Raw genomic sequence first — 20,903 nt, forward strand, 5'->3', positions numbered from 1 at the left:
GGATAGCTCCTAGAAACTGTTTTGAGGTGCTTGGCACCAGACTTGACTTTTTCTCGTTGATAGAGAAGCCTAATTCGTGGAGGAGGTCGATAGTCCTTTGAATGTTTGACCTGCAAATTCCTGGGGTTTCCCCCGTTATGAGCCAGTCGTCCAGATAAGGGTACACCGGGATTGCTTCCCTGCGTAGGTGTGCAGCCGCCACCGCCAGTACCTTGGTGAATACCCTTGGTGCAGAAGCTATCCCGAAGGGCAGTACCTTGAATTGGTAGTGGCGACTGTCTACCTTGAAGCGCAAGTACTTTCTGTGCGCTGGGAGCATGGAAATATGAAAATAAGCATCTTTCATATCCAAGGTTGCCATGTAATCCCCCTTTTTTAGGAGGGGGATTACCTCTTGTAGCGTGGTCATACGGAATTTTTGGGGCTTGACATACTTGTTGGCAGGCCGTAAGTCCAATACTGGGCGCATTGTCAAATCTTTCTTTGGCACAAGGAAAGAAGTTGAATAGATACCCTTGTTTACCTGGTGTCCTGGGACGAGTTCTATCGCGTCCTTTTCTAGCAGAATGGCGATCTCCTCGAGAAGGATCCTTTGATGCTCTAGGGAGTGCACTCTTTGTCGTGGAGGATGGTTCCGGGGACGCTGCAGTAGTTCTATACAATATCCTGCGGATACTGTTGACAGCACCCATCTGTCTGAGGTGATCCCTTCCCAAGCCTGGGTGAAGGTGGAAATGCGTCCCCCTACTGGGGTTGCGTGGCAAGGGACCCTGAACTGAGCGTCACTGTTTTGGTGGAGGCGTGCCACCTCCCTTGTTGGGGCTGCCTCTGCCTCTTCCACGACCTCTCTTGTTACCCCTGCCGTAACTCTGGGTAGACTGCTGGTTGTTATTCCATTGTGTACCCTGTCCCTGGGCATAGTTGCCTCTTTGTGAATTTTGTCCGCGTGGGCGACGAAAATTACTGTTCCCCCTCTGGTTAGGGGGTTTGTTGGTAAGCTGGCCAAGGGATTTGAGAGTCTCATATTCATCTTTGGCATTTTTAAGTGCGTCTTCGACCGCTTTCCCAAACAATAGGTCGGGTTCCACTGGCTTGTCTATTAAAGAAGCCTGGGTTTCTGTCTTGAATCCCGACTGCCGTAACCACGCATGTCTTTTGATAACAGTACCTTCTGCTATCAATCTCCCTGCGTTGTCAGCGGCGTCGAAAGTTGCTTTTAAAATGCAACCAGACACGGCTCTCCCTTCTGCCGAGATCCGAGCCAGCTGGCCCTTTAATGGTTCTGGAGCAGAGGCAATGAGCGCCGCGACTTCTTCCCATTGATGGCAATTGTAACTAGCCAACAGGGTGGTGGAATTCGCAATCCTTGCTTGGTAGGCGGACGTTGAGGCTACCTTCCTGCCAAACCCGTAAAGTTTTTTGCTCTCCTCGTCGGGAGGAGCTTCTGATGAAGATAAGGGCGTGCCAGCCCTTTTTCTAGTGTTGGTAACCACTAGGGAATCTGGTTTAAGATGTCCCCTTATATACAGAGGGTCAGACTGGGCTGCCCGGAAAATCTTTTCAATTCTGGGGTTGACAGCTCTGGTGAGGTTCGGATTTACCAGGGAAGGATCTATTCTTCGTTGGATGGATTTGAGGATAGGGATATGATATGATATGATATGATATGGTATTTGTAACGCGCCTATACACAAGTGTTTCAAGGCGCGACGAGGCAGGGAGGGAGGGAAACAAGGGGAAAACAGACAAACGATCCTACTAGGCCAGGTGTCATTCAGATCGCGCAAGTGCAGAGGTAAGGGGAAAAGGAGGAAGTGCAGGGGGGAGGAGGTGGGGGGGAAGTGCAGTACAAGGTAAGTAGCGTAGAAAATAATAATAAATAATAAATAGAAAGGGCCAGCTGGTGGCAAGTGCGAGGTAAGTGCAGAGCAAGTGCTGGGAAAGGGGCTGTAGGGATACAGTGACAGTCCCACAGTGCAGGGGGAGCCGGGGAGGCAGTGCAAGTGGAGAGTGGCTGGGCCCTGGACCGAGGTTGCTGAGGGTGGCCCAGATGCAGGTTTAGTGCTGAATTCAGTGGGGAGTTAAGCAGGATTAGCAGGGGAGAGGGAGAGAGAAGGCAGAAGCGAAGAGGAAGGTTTTGAGGTGCTTCCGGAACCGGAGATGGTTCTCCTCAAGTTTCAGGGAGGCAGGAAGGCTGTTCCAGAGGGAGGCCCCAGCTGCGGAGAGAGATCTACCCCCAGCTCGTTGCTTCGAGAAGCGGCTGACCATGAGGGAGTTGGAGACGGATGAGCGAAGGGCTCGTGAAGGAAGATATTTAGGAAGAGAGAGTTGGAGGTATTTAGGTCCCAGGCCCCAGAAGGCCTTGTGGACAATGCAGAGGGTTTTGAACTTAATCCTCGCAGCCACTGGGAGCCAGTGAAGAGATTTCAGTCCTGGAGAGATACGGTCCCTGGGCTTGAGGCCAAGGACAAGTCTCGCAGTTCTGTTCTGGATAAGTTGCAGAGGGCGGAGAGTGGAGGCAGGCAGATTAAGATAGAGGCTGTTACAGTAGTCCAGCCTTGAGAGAACCAGGGCTCGAGAGACAGTGAGCTTCTGGGGGAAGGAGAGGAAGGGAAGAATACCTCTGAGGAGGTGCAGCTGGTAGTGTGACTTCTTAGAGACGTCAGATATATGAGGAGAGAAGGAGAGTGTGGAGTCGAAGATGACCCCGAGGTTTTTAGCCTTGCAGGTAGGGGCAGGAAGGGGGCCAAGGGAGGCCGGCCAGAGAGCTGCAGGGAAGGAGGGAGTGGGTGTGCCGATGAGTAGAATCTCAGTCTTACTGGCGGTCCGGATGGTCTGAGCGACTGGTCTTCTCTCTCCTACAAACTCCTCCGCGAAGTCCCTTTCCTCCTGTACACCGTGGGTGTCGATGTGGAAGTTTTCCGCTGCTCGAGCGAGAACCTCGTTAAGGAGGGGCTGGTTATCAACTGGAGAGTCAGTAACTGGGGCTTCGCTTTGTACTGGGGAATCTACTCTGTAAATGTCCTGCTCATCTTCTCCCTCCTCCAGGTCCTCATCCTCCGCATAGTAATCTGTCCCGGTTTGTTCTTCCATAATGTCAAACTCCTGGTCCTCTTCAGGGAAAACTTGTCCCTGGTAACTGGGGAGTGGAGTAGAATATGGAGTGGAGTGGAGTAAGGCTGAACCTCGAAGGGTTCAGGTCTTTCGACCCGGGGCTTTTTACTTAGCGGGATGGGATCGGAGGAGCCTGAGGGTGTGGCCCCTTGAGGGTTATATGAAAGAAAGTGTTCTGGGTTCTTATCATAAAAATCAGCTAAGGAAGACATCCTAGACATAACCCTGTCTATGTCTTCACTGGACCATTCCCTGGAACAGGGTATTACTTTAGCAGGTGATTTATGGGACTTTTCAAGGGTAGACTTGTGTTTGCTTGTTTGCCTAGGGTGGGAGGATGGCTTTACAGGGGTGGAAGGCTGTGCTTTCCGCTGTTTCCCCCCTTCCCCGTGCGTGGAAAAATGTTTTCCCTGTCCCTTGGGGGCCCCAGAGACTTTCGACGCCTGGCGCCGAGGGTCTGGAGAGGTATCTGTGTGCTTCGGGCGTGGGGCCTCACTGGTGTTAACCGCGGTCTCGGTATCTTGGAGCGCGGCCTGGGGGTGGAAGTCGTCTTCGTCTCCCGACGATCGAACTTCCGTTAATGTGTGTAGCGAGGCACTCTTGGCAAGAGTGGATGATTGCCTTGCGTCGTGAGGCGATCTCGATCGAGAGCGCCCAGAGGACACCGAGTCGGACCGTTCTTTTTGTGCCTCTTTCCGGGAAGTCGACGTCGTCGAGGTCCGGTTGGTCTTAGTGTGTTTAGTGTGTGTTAGGTGTGTAGCGCTTGCGTCGCCGGGGGTCTTCCCCATAGCCGCCCTGCCGGACGACCTTCCGAGGTCGGGGACCTGCGCTCGTCGGCTGTCTTTCGACGCCGTAATGCCCTCGCCGTCCGAAAGTACGGCGTCGCTGCCATCGCTGAAGGCGCCCTCCGCTGCCATGGCCTCCTGCCTGGCGTGGTGGGCCCAACGCTTTGTCGAACGGTCCTTAAGTGTCTTAGGTTTAAACCTACTACACGCTCTGCAGTTCGCTTCGGGGTGATCCCTCGGCAAGCAGAGATTGCACGTGGCGTGCCTGTCGACCCAAGGGTATTTGCGATTGCACTTGGGGCAGAATTGAAAAGGGGTACCCTCCATACGCACCTTAAGGCAGCGGGCTGCTAAGTGTAGGAATATATAAATGTAACTATATATCAAGAGTGAAGAGTATGTACCACCCCCCACTCTCCCTACTTGTAAGGGCCGAGGCCAGCGGCCTACTAGGCCCGGGCCGAGGCCAGCGGCCTTCCGAGGCCCAGATCCGTCGTGCAGCAGTCGACGGTCGATGACTTCTCCAGCCGTCGTCGAGGTTGAGGGTCGACGTTGGGGTGGGGAAGGGAATGAATAAGAATTATAATTATAATAACAGCAAAAGTATGGCTAAGGCCAGGGAACTCCGCAAGATGCTTCCGACCAGTATGGCGGAAAAAAACAATCTGAGGATCCTACACGCGTGAGGGATCTTGGGTACAGTGGACGTCACACTAGGGATAGTATTACTGGCACGCCTGTGTCGACGCCCATTTTCGACTTTCGAAAAACAAACTAATACTCCGCAGCTTCCACTAGATGTCGGCCAATGCACAGCATGTGGATCTAAGCAGATTCCACAAGCCTCAGAAATATATATATACATATACATATATACACACACACATACCTATAATGGGCCAGGGAATGGAAGGCATGGGGTGCCGAGCGTGTCTTCAAGCTGGTTGAAGAGCCAAGATTTGGTATTGACTTGAATGTGTTGAATGAGTCCTCAGATCTGATGGTGACAGGAAGGGCATTCCATAACTTGGAAGCTAGGACAGGGAAACTTGTGCCCCTCGCTTTTTGCAGTTTGAACGATCGTGATCGATAGACAATGGGTCTGGGCGGTCCTTTGAGGTCAGGATGTCGAGTGGCGGGACAACCGACTGCAGAGGTGGGGGGGCCTTGTTCGCCAGGCACTTGTGCGTGAGGGCAAGTGTTTTCAGAGAGATTCTCCGTTTGACAGGTAGCCACATTAGATTGGTTCTGGATTCGGAGATATGATGGTTGCGAGGGATGTTTAGGGCAGCTCTAATAGCGTTGTTTTGGGTTGTTTGAAGTTTATTCAGGTTCTCTTGGCTGGTTCCTAAGTAGAGAGCACAGCAATAGTCAATCTTGGCCATAATGTGGGTTCTAGCTAGTGTGACACTGTTAGGAGTGGTAAGAAACGGTCTGCAGGCTGCAATGAGTTTACATGTGTATGCAGAAGCTGAAGCTGATCTGACTGCATTTATTTGGGATAGAGTGGCGTCAAGGTAAAAGCCTAGGGTTTGGGTGTCTTTCGAAACTTGGATAGTATTACCGTCAATGGCAAATGACTTGTAGGCTGGCTCTAGTTTGCTAAGGCGTTGCGAAGTGCCCAGAATGAGTCTTGTCGTCATTTAGGCATAACTGGTGTTGGGTCATCCAGGCTTGGATGACCAAGTAGACTTTGTTAAGGACCTTGGAGTCAACTAGATATTGGCCTGTGATGGGAACGAGTATCTGGATGTCTGCATAGTTTGTGTAGGAGACACCGAGATAGTCTAGCACATCGAAGAGATTTTGTGAAGATGTTGGAGTGTAGGTGACACGCAGGATCCCTGAGGAACTCCACAGTGAATTGGAGATGGATCCGCGGATGGGGCAAAGACCCTCATGGATCTATTACTCAGAAAGGATTTGATCCAGGCTGTGGCTGAGGTGGAGAAGTGGGCAGCAGAGTGGAGGGGCATGCATAGGATCTGCTGGTTGACCAGATAGAATGCCGCAGAGAGGTCGGGAAGTAGCAAAGCTAATTTTCACTTGTCCTTCAGTACCTCAATTTGGGTTTTTAAGTCTATCAGAGCCGTTTCGGTCCCATTGTCGTAGACCTAGGAGATTGTTGGATTCCAAGTAGTCTTGAATCTGGAGGTATGCTGCCCGGTCAAGGATCTTGAGCAGAAACGGGACAGTGGTTATGGGTCTGAAGTTAGGTGGTATGTTGGGGCCTAGGGAGGGTTTTTTTAAAGAGCTCCTTTGTGTTCGAGTCAGCTTGCAGGATACGATTATTAAGGGACTTTTTTTTTGCAGTGATAATGGCATCTTTGTAGATGAGTGAGATGCTCATCAGAGGGGTGGCTTTTCCAGCGATTTTCAGCAGAACGTTTAGCTTTGCAGAGCACTCTTAACTGTGGGGTGAACCAGGAGTTAAGATGTGCTCGTGGTTTAGACTTCCCGAGTTTGATGAGTGCAATGGAGTCAATAGCAGTAAGCATAGTGCCGTTGTAAGTGTCTGCTAAGGAGGTGGGATCAGAACAGGTGTCGGTGGCAGCAATGAGAGAAGGGAGTAGCAAAGGGAGGAGTTTCGCCTTGGTTATGTCCTTTTTTCTTCTGGTGGGGAGGGCTGGGGCTATCAAGGTCGGGGACCGCGGGGTTGCTTCAATATTAAAAGTTATGATGTGATGGTCAGACCATAAACAAGGGGTATTGGCGAGGACGTTGATATTGCAGTTAGCTGCGGCTAACCAGTCGATGGTCCTGCCTTTGTTATGAGTGGGTTCTTGAATGTACATGGTAAAGCAGAGGTCAGTTAGAGCATTCTCCAAGTCTAAAGCAACAGGATCTTTCAGGTCACCAAGACCCAGATTGAGTTCGCCTAGTATGATAGTTTGGGAGTTAGTTTTGTCGAGGAGGAGGGTTGATATTTCACCAACAAAGGATGGTGCTGGCCCTGGGGGCTATAAATAAGGTGAATGGTGGCCGTTTGATTAGGCGTTAGTGATAGTTTGACTGATGATTCAGCTGAATCAAGTTTGGTAGCAGAACGCTTAGGCCAAGGGAGTTTTTATGGATGAAGGCCACACCACCGCCTCTGGATTGGGCAGTGGTACAATCACATTGTGTGATGCCATAGTCAGGCGGTAAGGCCAGAGATAGTGAAGGGCCATATGCAGCATGTAGCCACCTTTCGGATATAGCAATGAAGTCAAGGTCAGCGGTGGTAATGAGGCCAACAATGTCTAGTCCGTGTGCTGCGAGGGATCTGGCGTTGATAAGAGCGCCCTTCAACCGAGGCGGATTAACCTCCGATAGTGGATTTGCAGGTAGCGGTGGGTGAAGGTGATCGGGGTGCTGTGTGAGGAATTTGCTTGGTAACATTGCTGCGGGTGTGTCGGAGGCGGAATCTAGTGCCTAATCTCTTGTTTCTGAGAGAAAGGGAGCAGGGTTGGTTAGGGGTAGGTTTCCTGGCAAAGTGTTCCAACCACAGAGCCGGGGCATTGAGGTATAGGTTGAAGTGTTTGCTAGGGCGGTATGAACCTGTAGTGGTGGTTGCAGGGCTCATTGTAGGAATCACACTGGACAGTATCTGGAAGTGTGGGTTCAGACAAACCAGACTTTTGGATGGCTGGGTGAGTTTTACCCCTAGGGGGAGAGTTATTACAGTGAGTAGCTGGGCAACTGAGGCAATCTGTAAGGCCAGAGTGTAATACAGTATATGGAGCGCACTAATGAGCATGATGGTAATGCTAGGTGCCTAGGTAGCATATACCTTCAAGATAGGTTGTTCGGAGAGATACACGAGAGATAGCGCCTAAGTTTGGAACAGCTCAATTGGCCAAAATACACAAAGGTAGCACCTAGATTTGAGGCAACACAGTTGGGCTAAAATACACACAATACACACATACTAGAGTATGCCATTTTATTAGATAAACGGTAACTTACCAACACGAGTATTAGTAAATCAGATATTAGTACGCCACATTATCTGTGCTGTAATTATAGAAATACATGAAATTCATGATCTGAGTTGAGGCCCCGAGTTGTCAATCTATATTTACAAATAAATCTAGCCTCCAGTTGCCTCAATCTCAGTTCACGATTGCCCCCTCTTTGTGTAATACTTGCTTGAACTATGCCAGTGAATCGAATAGCCTGCTTATTATACATTTGGTACTTTTCCTGCCAGTGAATTGCTAGAGGATATTTGCTCTCACAATTGGATATGGATGACAGGTGTTCTATGATCCGAATTGTCAACTGTCTAATGGTACTCCATTATTGCCTTCCAACAATTGGTATGTATTCATGTTAATGCATTTTATTTTACTGCTTGTACAATTGTAATATGAATGGGTTTGCATCACCCCCTGATGTTCCTTTCCTTGCGCTACCCATTTGGGGGGTTAACTTTGCATTGCACCAATTTTGATATTATATATACACATAACTCATTTATAAATTGTACATATGCCAGCCTCAGAAGAGGCATTCTCGAAACACGTGTCAGGCTGACTCAACCCACTATTAAATCTGCAAAGCTATGCAATGAAAAACTTTGTTTGGCGCAGTGTGATTGTACAAACCTTGTGTGATAGTATTTCCGAACTGTGGCGTGTAGGGCAATACACCCACACTGTACATATCTCCCACAGCTGTTCAAACATCTATTGTAACAGTGTGCTAGCGCTGGATGCCTGTCTTTTCTTGCCCAAATAGCTTCTTTCTTAGTCTCAAGAGTGCTTGGTCTGCTTGCGTTTCTTTGCATGTGTGCACGTGTAAACCAGCTTGATCTCTCCATCTATCTTGTAGCACAAGATTCTTCATCTTGATCCCAAAATGACACTGATCCTAGATACTCTCGAGGCTTTATAGAGTCTGCATGCTCTAGTTCCTGCATCCCTTCCACGTAAGTCAGCTCTGCTCTGTATGAGGTCACAATTCTCCTTAGTCTTTTAAAGATAATTTCCTCATCTTATCTAGAAGGGGGACGCGCACGAATAATCACTCAACATGTGAGCCTTCACCTTCTGAGGTCCTAAACTACTTTGTGTATAATTCAGTATTGGGCTATATAGTCAGATAGCCATTTAATTTGTGTTGACTGGTTTCATACCGAGGCTACGAGCACCAGTCCTGGTGACAAATCCTGTGCATGCCTAGTGGTCCAGCTCAACCCAAAGGTTACAGCACAGTACAAAGGCAACATTTAAAATCCGCAACCTGCATACCTTCAGGAGGTCTCTGGTGGCCACCAGGCCCCAGCCTTTGCCTTCCGTTTGGATGACTCTGGTCTCGGGATACTGCAGGTTGGTAAAGCTGAGGTTCTGGCAGCGCTCGCCAGATGGACAGACTTGAGGATGGCATTCATACATGAGCATCCGGTTGAGACAATCGGAGTCGAAGCCGCATGGTTTCTCAGCAGTGGGCTTGCAGTTACACCTGGGGATCTGCTCCAGGTCCACTGGAGGGATCTGCACATTTCCGTAACGTTTACTCTTCTGTGGGTTCACAAAAAAGATAGGTTTAAAATCTAACAAATGTGTGTATTTTATTGGATTATGAATTAGGCAGCCAGAAATACAAACAAAGCATATTTCCCCAGGTCAACAAATGGCTTCTAGAAACAGCAATAACTTTTCTGGACTCTTCCCCATCCAATGTAGAACCAGCCATTAGAGATCATCATGGCAGAGAATCGCCACGCATCACCTGGAGATTCAGATACGGAGCCTGGCATTGGGGTGCATTTATCTGAAGCACATGAATAACTAGGGCAGGCTACTGTCATGGAAGAATGCTTCAGCATTAGTGAGGAGAAGAACATGGAAACAGAATGCCCCGGGAAGTTTGTAGGGAGGACACTTTTCAGTATGTATTCTGATGAAAGGATTAAAGAGCAACACGGTCCTGGTATGTTACTGAAGCTCAGTACTCACTAAATGAAAGTAGAAACAATTGATGTACCGAATTAGTACTTCTACATGCCAACTTTACGAGGTAGTGATTAGCTAATGAAAAAGGGACCAAGAGGGCGTCTAATTTGTAGTAGGCTCATGATATGATTGGGTTATCGGCAGAAAAAGGACGTCTTGGATATGCACTAAACGCTATGCCAAGACGGCATTTTGTAAGTTGTACAAGAAATAAACAAAATCCGAAACAATCTAACAAAATCCTAAAGTAACTTATTAACATTTTGAAAGAATTACAAAAAAAAAGTTGAAAGTATGTTTCTTTGTATGAAAGTAAATCGTTTTTTTCTTTTGTTGAATGGCACCTACTGCAGGTTAGCCAGGAAATGGCACAAGCAGACGGTGCTCGCCTTCGAAGAGGGCTATTAAGATGCTGTGTGTCACAGGTTTGCTACCCTGATGGGGCAAACCAGTCCTTCACTCAGCTGACACCCACCACCCGTCCCCCTGTGATAAACATTGTATCAGAGTGCTGCATGGAGCCTAAACAGTGTGGCAATAAGTACGCTTCGTTAGCAAGTACTCTGCCACAAGACTGCTGGTGATAGCGGCCCTACATGCCAGACCCAGAAATTTCCTACCAAAAAACGTGTAACATAATTTAACAATCTCGGGGGGGCGGGGGGGGATGCTGCAGTGTCAGATAAATGTGCCAGTTGGATACAGTTCAAAGGACTTTTTGGATACTGCCTGCCTATAATAAAATCAATATATGTAATGTACGGAAACAGGAATTTGGTTATTTAAGATATGTGCAGTTTGCTATACATTCCTATATCTCTATGCCAGTGCATTCAGTGCGAGGCTAGTTTGGAGTTACCCAACCAATGGAGAAGGCAGTAGGACACATGAAAATAAAACATGGCAAAATAGGCGACAATTACATGTTCACAACTCCCTGTCCCCCCCACGCATCCCCAGATCCGTCCCCTCACAGAACAAATCCAACGACTTTCTAACTGGGGTGGTGGGTCGGAAGAAGGTATCTGACTCTGGACATTCCAATTAACTTTTATTCAAATTAAAAGAAAAAGGCCTATTGTTCCCGATTTCGCGAGGAAGTTCCCTGCCTATCTAAAAGGAACTAAAGGTGGTCTGTCGTCCTTAACTCTAAAAAAAATAATAATTCCTCAGTCTGAATCTAAATTGTACCCGAACCTACCACTGAGATAACCAACTTCGACAAATCCAGGAAATTGGCTCGATTCCCCTGGTGTGCCAATATCTTCCGGCAGTCTTTACATTAATGACTATTCCTTGAGCTGCAGGTATTGCACCATCTTCTGTAACAGGCTCCATTTATGCCTTGCATGAACACTTGTAGCTCTTCTACAACAGTCTTTGCTTTTGTTCACTCTTTCGTGATGCATCTGACAGCTTTCATCATGATACTTTCTCCCCTTCTTAGTGGAAGGTTTAGACCCCTCATAATCCATTGATCCAGGCTCTGAGCTGGACTGCGTTAGGTAATTTATGGGGTTCATGATCAGGACCTCTTGACCTGGGGGAGGTGTACAAGTGAAGCTTTATCATATCAATGTAACATCCACTGGTCTCAAGAGGACCTGCATTTTGAGCCATCCCAAGACCTTGCTGTGCTGCAATACCCTGGGACCTCGAGCCATTGTGCAGTGCATGGTCTTCTGAAGTCTGAATCCATCCGAAACGTTGGTGGCCTTCTGTTACGTCGGGCATCCCGCTCACCATGATGTGAATGTGGTCTTGCCACCACCTGACTCAGCATTCTGCTTTCCTGTTTCACAACGGCACCGTTTTAGAGTATGCCGGGGGCCTCCAGCATCTTACTCTGGTGTTCTGCACCCCATCCAAAGATGCCTGCTCTGCGGCTCGTCTCGGGTCCGCCTCCAAGGCGTGCTCGGGTCAGCGTGCTTCCCAGGCATAGGATACACTCTGCTTCACCATGTTCCTCCACTCATCCAAGTTAAGTATGAACCTTCTCTTGAATATAAATTCTCCTTTCCTTCTACGGGCTGGTTGGTTCCAGCATTACCTTCAGCCAAATATGCGGATGTTACATTAGTCTTCGTAGAAGATAGTCCCATGTATCCTACGATGCTGTGTGGCTTAGGGAGTTCAAGGGGGAGGGGTGTGGGGTCTCTTCAGTGAGGTCCCACTTGCCCAGAACCCTAGGGATGGTCTTGCAGTGCAGGCTCACCTCACTAGACTCAAAGGGGGAGACTACCCTTGGAGAAAAAGGACTAATACCTTTGATTTACCACAGGCAGGGCTAGTAGTGAAGTGCAAGTCAGTCCACGCAGTGAATAGTAAAGACAAGATCTCCCTAAGAGCGTAGCAACAGCATGGCAGGCCAGCCTAACTTCAGGAGGGCTGGTATTTAAGTGCAAGTCAGTTCACTACAAGGGGCACTCTCCTTGGTATACTGAAAATATACAACATACTGTTGCACAGAATATAAAACAATTCACAAGTATTTTAAGTGGAACATAGCAACAAAATTTGAAGAACATAGTAAAGTTCATGTGAAACTCTACTCGCTCCTTTAACATTAAGTCTCCGTCTGGGGGCAGGCACAGTACATAAAGTCAAAGGTCGGAAACCACAGAACATAAAACAGTAATAAAACCATTAAGAGGATCCCGGACACCAAAAAAGTACCCTTTGGGTGCACCACACACACAAACACACCTATGACTACAGTTACAGGCAACCCAACCTTTGGTATAAACCTGTACTACACAGGTTTGGTAGCGTGTTGAGCAGCCAGGCTCATCTTAAGAGGGGTCAAATTGAGCTTTATGGGAGTTACAGATTCACAGTGACAAGTATTCAAATAAACTCTTACACTCAAGGTTTCTTGAATAAACAATTATTTATTTATCAGTCAGTTATGGCAAGCCTTCTTCAGAAGGGAGCAATATAATAGTAACACAAATACACTTCATTACTGTACACTTCGTTTCTAAATCAGTAAAGACACTTTTGGGATGGCCCACAGACACAACCTACACCCACAGGTGACTTCAATAGCTAGGCTGCTGGTGACATTAATATCTTACTGTTTGCATTTAGAATACCTTTAGAAGTTGGTAAAAGGAAAAGGGTATTAGAACAAGAGACCACAAATATTCTTAAGCAGGCAATACTGTTGGATCCCCTAAGAAGAGTAATTCAGTACAACAGGCTAAGCCAAAGTCAATGGGCAAAAGTCTTATATAGGATGAAGCACTTCTGGTAGGCAAGTAGAAAAGTCTTTGCACAATGGGCCTCATCACGAGTTTGGCGGTAACCCTTAAATCCAGCAGTAGTGCTATTACCGCCGGATGTAAGTGTCCGCCAAATCATGGGTTCGGCCGATTTCCCCCCAGCTATTAGCTGGGGGGAAATCTGCCGAATTTTCGCGCTCATACCGCCGGCGGGATATCCACCTGTGGTAAGAGCGCAAAATTTCCCCTTTGAGCCCAATGGGGAATGGGGCATTCCCGAATGGGCTCAATGGGAATGGGGATTTCCAAATCCGCCAAACCCTACTAGCGCCGGCGTTACCGCCCAACTCGTGATGAGGCCCCAATGTTTTAGAAGTCGCTGAAGAAAAGAAGAATCAAATGTAAGGCCACAAGCTGATTAGACCTCTGAGTAGTAGAAGATGCAAGCAACGCTACAATAAGGGGTAATTTAGCTCAGACTTTACAGCACCTTTGTACTGAAGAAAAGGTGCAGCAGATACCTTCTGTTCCTGTGCAGCTCTGTAAATCTCACTGTTCCTGGGCCTCAGTCGTGGGGACAGGAGGGAGGACTTCTGGGGACTCCTGCACTGGAATGTGACAGTCACTGCTCGCAACAGACAATCTCAAGTTGCACTTCAGCGTTTCGGTTTCCAGCAGCAACTCTGGAAATGCAACCAGCTCAGAGAATGGCCAGGTGGCTTACTTTGGAGTTGATTGGTCCCACCAACTCAAGGAGAGTTGTCCTTGCAGGGGCTTCTCCTTCGATACAAATTTGGAGTTGCAGCAGGCGTTCTCTTCGGATTCCTTCGTCCAGTGGTCGACTGCCTTGCTAGCCAAAAGCCTCGCCTTTTATTCAGTTCTCTCCCATTCATTCCAGCCTAGCTGTCAGTCACCCAGCAGGGTGGCTGTCTTTCCCGGACAGCCAGCCAGCCAATCACTACAGAGTGCATATGGGTCTCCTAGGAGACCAAGCACAGAGTTTCGGGCACCTCACTTCCTGCCCACCCCAGACACCCTGGAGCCAGAGGCAGGCTTCACTCGTGAATCCCACCAAAAGCAAAGTGAACAAAGGGACCAATGCACACCACGGTAGTTAAAGTAAACCACTGCCACCAGCCATTCAGTGAGGAAAGGGTAACAAAAATGTAACATGAGAAGATAGATAAGGGGATACTAGGTAACACCTCCAGCAGCCTATTGTAAGATAGTGTGTGCTAGGTCTAGAAAGTTACAAATGTAAGTAAAGTCTACTTCACTTCATTGCTCTTGCAGACAAGTAGTTTATACCAGAGAAGGTATTTAAACCTTTGGGAAATCTGAAAGACTTCCCTGTGTCACTGCACTGAAGGTGCTGTGTGACAATGTAAACGATGATGCCTATGGAGATTGTCAGACGCTACAACCAAAAAAAACACAGTTCAAAATCACATTAAAATACGAGGGAGTGGGAAAAAAGGGTCTCACTCTCTCCAGCTTAAAAAAATTAAAAAAAACACAAGTCCTCAAAATCCAGCAAAGTTGCTGGTGGTCTCTAAGGTGGAGGGAATTGGCACATTTCTGAGAATTCTCCCTTACACAGAAGAATACACTATGCCGTCAAGGCGAGTCAAACTTACAACATATTCAGAATGGCAGTCAGTTATTCCTTGGGAGAAAAAACAGGTTATATATACTTTTAGAATAGCATCAGTAATTCAAGGGTAGTAGACCCAGTTAGACATTCATTGACACTTCTGAAATCACATAATAAACCAACCCTGTCACAAGTATACATCTTGCAACATTACTTATTACACTCCGTTCAGAGCTAGTAAAAACTCATACTTTCAAATTACTCAATGATAAGTATGAACGCTCAATAACTTTCATGCACTAAGCACATCGGGGAAAGCAAAACTCAATTACGCTTTAAGAAAGAATATAATTGAAGGTAAGCAATTGACCTATTGGTACATAACTATGCGCTACCTAATAGCTGGTTATACCCAGTATACTTTTAAGAAGTGTATAATATATATTTTAAGGTAGGTAAGAACTTTATGAAACTATTCTAGAATTGCTCCAAAGCAATTCAGGGAAGCACAACCCAGGGTTACAAGTTTAGAAGAGCAGCAGCTATTCCAGGTAAAACCTACATACTTAAGCAACTCAAAGCTAAGTGTTAACTTGGGGACTTGTTTTAGCTCTGTATAAAGCAAAGCAGGGAAAGTGAAACCCAATGGTACACTTTAAGACAAAATGTATTTCAAGGTAGGAAAGCCCTATTGGTGATCTTTTACTCTGTTACACACACTAAAACAATACCAACACTTAGGCCAGTTTTTCTGAAGTCTAACTAAGGGCTTAGTAAAACCATTCAACTGAGACAGTACAAGACCCACTCTTAGTATAAGGGTGTACACCACCTGAATATATGGTATTACACTGCAGACCAAGCAGCCAGGCTCCTCTTAGGAGGGAGAGGGGGCTGTAGGAAGGTACAAAGAACGATATGCAGTGTAAATCGCAGCAAAAATGTCACCTGTACAAAATATTGCGGCATTGGTTTGACCAGTTAAAGGTGTACCCCATTACACCATTTAGCTGGAGCTGAGGTTACAGGGGTATCCGCCCCCTCTTCCCTTAAATGGTATAATTGGTCCGAGAGTTGCAGGGGTGTCCCCCACATCCTTTACATGGATTGCGGCGGCCAAAACAGCCTTTTTGCCGCAATATTTTGTGTTCACAGCCATTTCTGCTGCGATTTTAACCCAAAGAACATGTAGCATACCAAAGGTTCAAAAGAAACACAACCAGACGTATCATAGAAAAAAACGTTTTATTCTAAATACAGTTATGCCAAGTTAAATCTTGGGGTGAGTACTTTGTCAGAGTCATAAGCACATTATAAAAACACAACACAATGCTTGAAGGTACACAGACCAAAGCATACACATTGTTCAGAATACTAACCGTATTTCTAAGGAAGTCAGAACAATCAGAACACATTCAGTATAGGACAAACCTATTGATGAAGTAAAACAATAAGTTACTTTCAGTAATACAAGGGTAGTAGACCCTAGCAATTGTGCAGGGACACTCAGTTAAGGAATCACTTACTAAACCAACCTGCAAGTATACTTTTCTGCTGAATAGTGTAACACTCACTCAAGTAACACTAGAAACCTAGAACCACATTCAGGATTAGTTATTCAAGGTAAGTAAGACCAGTACCCTTTTGGGACCACCACATACAAATGGACTGCAAGTGCAAGTCAAACCAACCTTTGGAATAGGTCTGTACCACAGTCTTTGGTAGCAAGCTGAGCAGCCAGGCTTATCTCAAGAGCGAATGTGAGCAGTACAAGAGATTACACAGAGGTCTTTCAATCACAGTGGTTCAAGTAGACACTTATACTCACGTTTTCTTGGTATAACACTTATGAGGCAAATAAATATTATATACTAATACACTTCAATACAAAACACTACGCTTTTGAGACAGTTTGAGCTCCCCTGAAGTATGAGCAAAATAGCAGTTCAGTTACTTAGAAGTGGGTAAAAAGGACAAGGTAAGTAGAATAGATCACATATACTTGTTAGACAGTATAGTTTCAGTTCACCAGAAGAGTTCAATTCAAGTCAATAGGCCAGGCCAAAGTCAATGGACTAGTGTTCTGTGTAGGGAAGAGTTCCGGTATCAAATGTTAAGTCTTTGCAAAAGTTCTTAGAAGTAGTTTAGGTGAAAAAGAATAATTTGTTGAGTCACAAGCTGATTAGGCCTACAAGTTGGGAAAGTGTCACGAACTTTCACTACGAGAGTGGCATTCTCAGTTGGGTTGGCACAGTACCTTTATATGAAGAAACAAATGCTGCTGAAATCATTGGTTTGTGGCAGTTCCTGCAGATCTCACTGTTCCTGAGCCTCAGTCATGGGGACAAGAGAGATGACGTTTGGGGACTCCTGCAAGGCACGGGATCGTCGAAAAAGCAAACAAGATGGAGTCACTACAGCTCCAGTAGCTGTAGATACAAGCACACAAGCTGGAGTCCCTCTCCCTGGTTAATGCTAACCAGCCTTGAGAATGGTATCCAGTTGTCTTATGAGTGATTGGTCCAACTCAAAGGGAGAAGCCGTCCTTGAAGGAGCTTCTCTGTCGAATGGAGTTTGGCAATTCAGACCTGCAGCAGGGCTTCACCGGGCAAACCAACGGTCCAGGAGTTGCAGCAGCTCTCCTCTTCCAGCTAGTCTTCGGTTCTTTCGTTCCAGTGGTCGACTGCTTTCCAGTCCAAGAGACTCGCCTTTTAAACAGTTTTCTCCCTTTCATTCCAGCCTAGCTGTCACTCATCCATCAGAGTGGCTGTCCTTGCCGGACAGTCAGACAGCCAATCACGCCAGAGTGCATTTCGGTCTCCCAGGAGACTAAGCACAGGTAGTTTCAGGCACCTCCCTCACTTCCTGCCCACTCCAGACACTCAGACGCCAGAGGTGGCCTACACTCTTGAAGCCCGCCAAAGGCACATGAACAAAGGACCCAAACCTGGTTTGGCACGCAGAGAAAACCACTAGAAGGACCTTATCAAAAAGAAACGGTAAGAAAAGAAGACCGGGTAGCATTTTACTGCTACATGAGTGTGTTAGACACAGGGGATACTATGTACCCTCCAGCACTCCATTGTAAGATGGTGTGTGCTGTTTCTATGAATTTGGAAAGACTAGTAAAGTCTATTTCACTTTACATTCTCTAGGAAACAGTAGTTTACCCGAGAGAAGGTATTTAAACCTTTTGGACGTCTAAAAAGACATCCCTGTGTCACTGCACTGAGGGTCTAAAACTCCATAAGAAAAAAATAAACACAGAAAACAAACAGAATAAAAAGTACAGAGTTCAAGTACAGCAAAAGAGCTGGGGGTCTGTAAGGTAGAGAGGAATTAGCACATTGAGAATTCTCCCCAACACAGACTCAGGTGGACATAACTTATTTTAGGATGGTCCAAGGCAGACCAAGGTAAGTAAAACCCATATACTTTTTAAAGGAGCCATCAGCAACTTAAAGGTAGATATAAACCTAAGACTGTTTAAGAATCTGTATAAAACTGACAAGGGAAAGCAAAACACTAATAATCTGAAAGTTGATTGGTCCCACCATCTTGCACAGGTTAGTCCCACTAGCCTCCCTGCCTACCCCACCCCACCTTCAGACTCTTCAACTCGGCTTGCTCTCCCCTGTGTTGTAATACACACTATCAGTATAGTAAAAATGATGCACTGAAAACTAGGCCTTTTTCTCCCCATTCAGGATTCTCAAAGTTACATGGCTTCTCACCATTTCTAAAGTTACGCATTTGTGAGCTCCTTAACCCTGAGTGTCCTATTGCACAACTTGATTGCCGCTCGCTAGCTTGTCTTCCTACTCGCACCAGTGTCTCCCCCTCTCCTTCCACCCCCTCCTCTCCCACCTACTCTATGGTGCTCTCTTGTCTCTCCCATCTTATTTAACTTCTTCACTATTGACTATCTCGCACTCCTCACTAAATCTTGACATCCTGGTCTCCAACCCAGGCCCTCCCCATCGCCGACACCTACACCAGTGCCTCCTCCAAGGAAACTCTCACTGACATCCCCTTTGTCGTGCCTTCTCCTGACCTATAGACCCTTCATATGGTCTCGGTGCTCTTTCTCCTCCTCTGCCATTAATGGTGGCACCCGTTTGAACGCCCTCCTGGCCTCCTTCCCTTCCTCCAAGGTCATCATTAATGTTAACTCTAATGGGACCGTCTTGGTCCAAGGCCCTTGGGCCAATCTTCACCGCTTTGAAAGACTCTTCCCGCGCCTCATCAACTTCCTTTCTTCATCGACTGTCCCACCTCTCCTTTCCTCGGCTACCTTGCCTTCCCCCTCCCTGCTCCCTCTCTGGCTCCCTCAACACCTCCGCAGGGAGCGCCAATGTTAATGTTAAAGGACATTTGTACCGCGCACTATCACCACCGTAGTGGTCCCTTGGCGCTCTGGCAGCTCTGAAAGAGGAGGAGAGGATGAGTTAGTGGGATGAAGCCTGAAAGGTGCAAGAGAGCAGTGATGTGCTGTTGGCGGCCTCAGCCCAGTGGGTCCGTTGGCTGGGCCTGGGGTGTTTGCGGCCGGTAGTCGTGTACTGTTGTGCAAAGCTATGTGTGTTTTTGTTTTGTTGTTGCCATGTAGTGAAGTTTGTGCGGTTTGTTGTGTTGTAGGTTTTGGTTGTGTTTGGTTTGGAGTTTGAGAGGTGTATGCAGAAAGGGAAATTGTTAGTAGGGATGGTTAGTTTGCGTCTATATCCTGAATTGAAGCGCTTGGCTTGCGTGGTCTCCCCTGTTGCAGCTCTGTCCTGATCTGGGTCTGACTGGCATGCAGGTTCCATACTCCTCTAGTCCCCGCCTCCAATATGCTCTGATAGCTCCCCTTATCCTCCATTTAGACTCTAGTGGGCCTGCCAATGACAACCTCTCGGGTAGTGGGGGAGGTTGCCAGTGTCTCGATAATTCCACACCAATGTGGTACCTGGCAGTAAATTAAATTAAGGGGCGGGCGAAAGTGTTGGTGGGATTGTCGGGGTTAGTCGACTCAGTCTCCGTGCGTGCCGCCTGTGTTCCAGTCTATCCGATGTCGCCCGTCCAGCTGCCGTGGGTTTTACTCTCCCCGGTCAGGGATGTCTGTCTTTCCAGTTTAGCTATCCTTTTTACCAGTTTCGTTTTCCAGGTTTAGTCTGTGGTGTTGTAGAGCCAGGTTTTAAGTGATTTCCTGAATTTTAGGTGCTCTTCAGTTTATTTCCTTTGGGATGTTGTTCCAGGTTTTTGCAGCTAAGTGGTAGAAGGAGGTGCCTCCAAGTTTTTTCTTGAGGTATGGTTTGAGTTCCAGGCGGATTTCATTCCTCGATCGGAGGGGTCTCGTTGGTTTGTAGACTTATTTTCTTTTGTAGGAATTCTGCTCCTTGTCCGCTGATTGCCCTGTGCGTTATGCACATTGTTTTGAAGGTGATGCAATGTTTTACTGGGAGCCAGTGTAGGGTTTTTAGGGCTGGAGTGATGCGATCTCTTCTGGATAGTTTGAGGAGTAGTCTTGCTGCTGCATTTTGGATCCGTTGCAGTTTCTTCAAGAGGTATTCAGGTATTCCGAGGTAGAGGCTGTTTGCATAGTCAACTTTAGACATGCTTAGGGCTGCGATAGTGAGTGTTTTGTGCGCGAAGGAGAGGAAAGGTTGAATTCTTCTTGCCGTTCGGAGGAGGAAAAAGCATTTCTTCACTGTTGCATTTATTTGTGGCTCCAGGGTTAGGTTTTTGTCCATTAGGACTCCCAGATTTACTACCTTCAATGGTGTTGATGCGTTTCCCATTTCTGTAGGCCACGGGATGGTGGTTTTGTTCTCATGGTCTTTGGATACGATCATGATTTCTGTCTTTCCTGGGTTGATTTTCAGGTTGTTGGCATCCATCCAGTCGAAGACTTCTTTTAGACAGTCGGTAAGGGTTGAATGGTTGGCCTCAGTGTCTTTGATTTTGTAGATGATCTGAGTGTCATCTGCGTAGTTGTAACATGTAATGTATTTTTTGAAGATTCTGATGACTGGAGTCTGATAGATGTTGAAATATAGTGGAGATAGTGAGGATCCTTGTGGTACTCAACAATCGTTAACTCGTGGAGTGGATTTGAAAGGTTTGATCCATACGGTTTCTATCCTGTCTGCTAGGAATGATTTGGTCCGGAGTAGTGCTGTGTCTGTTATGCCTATGTTTTCTAGTCTTTTGGTCAGGGTGTCGTGGCTAACTGTGTCAAAGGCTGCGGACAGGTCGAGCAGAATAAGGGCTG

The 20,903-nt window shown here is 47.0% G+C and overlaps 1 protein-coding gene across 4 annotated transcripts in view; it reads right to left on the bottom strand.

The window, feature by feature from the left end:
- Window positions 1-20,903, bottom strand: part of LOC138511145 (histone-lysine N-methyltransferase NSD2-like) — a 583,237-nt gene that overhangs the window by 314,536 nt on the left and 247,798 nt on the right. For all 4 annotated transcript variants that reach the window (XR_011280576.1, XM_069626644.1, XM_069626642.1 and 1 more), the window contains one exon: window positions 9,134-9,403. Coding sequence is in view for 3 of the 4 variants with exons in the window: in XM_069626644.1 (XP_069482745.1) it covers window positions 9,134-9,403 (270 nt within the window). In the remaining variant the exon portion in view is untranslated. The remainder of the gene's footprint in view (window positions 1-9,133; window positions 9,404-20,903) is intronic.

Source organism: Ambystoma mexicanum, chromosome 6p (assembly GCF_040938575.1).
Source record: "Ambystoma mexicanum isolate Mex_15411 chromosome 6p, UKY_AmexF1_1, whole genome shotgun sequence".
Taxonomy (NCBI): domain Eukaryota; kingdom Metazoa; phylum Chordata; class Amphibia; order Caudata; family Ambystomatidae; genus Ambystoma; species Ambystoma mexicanum.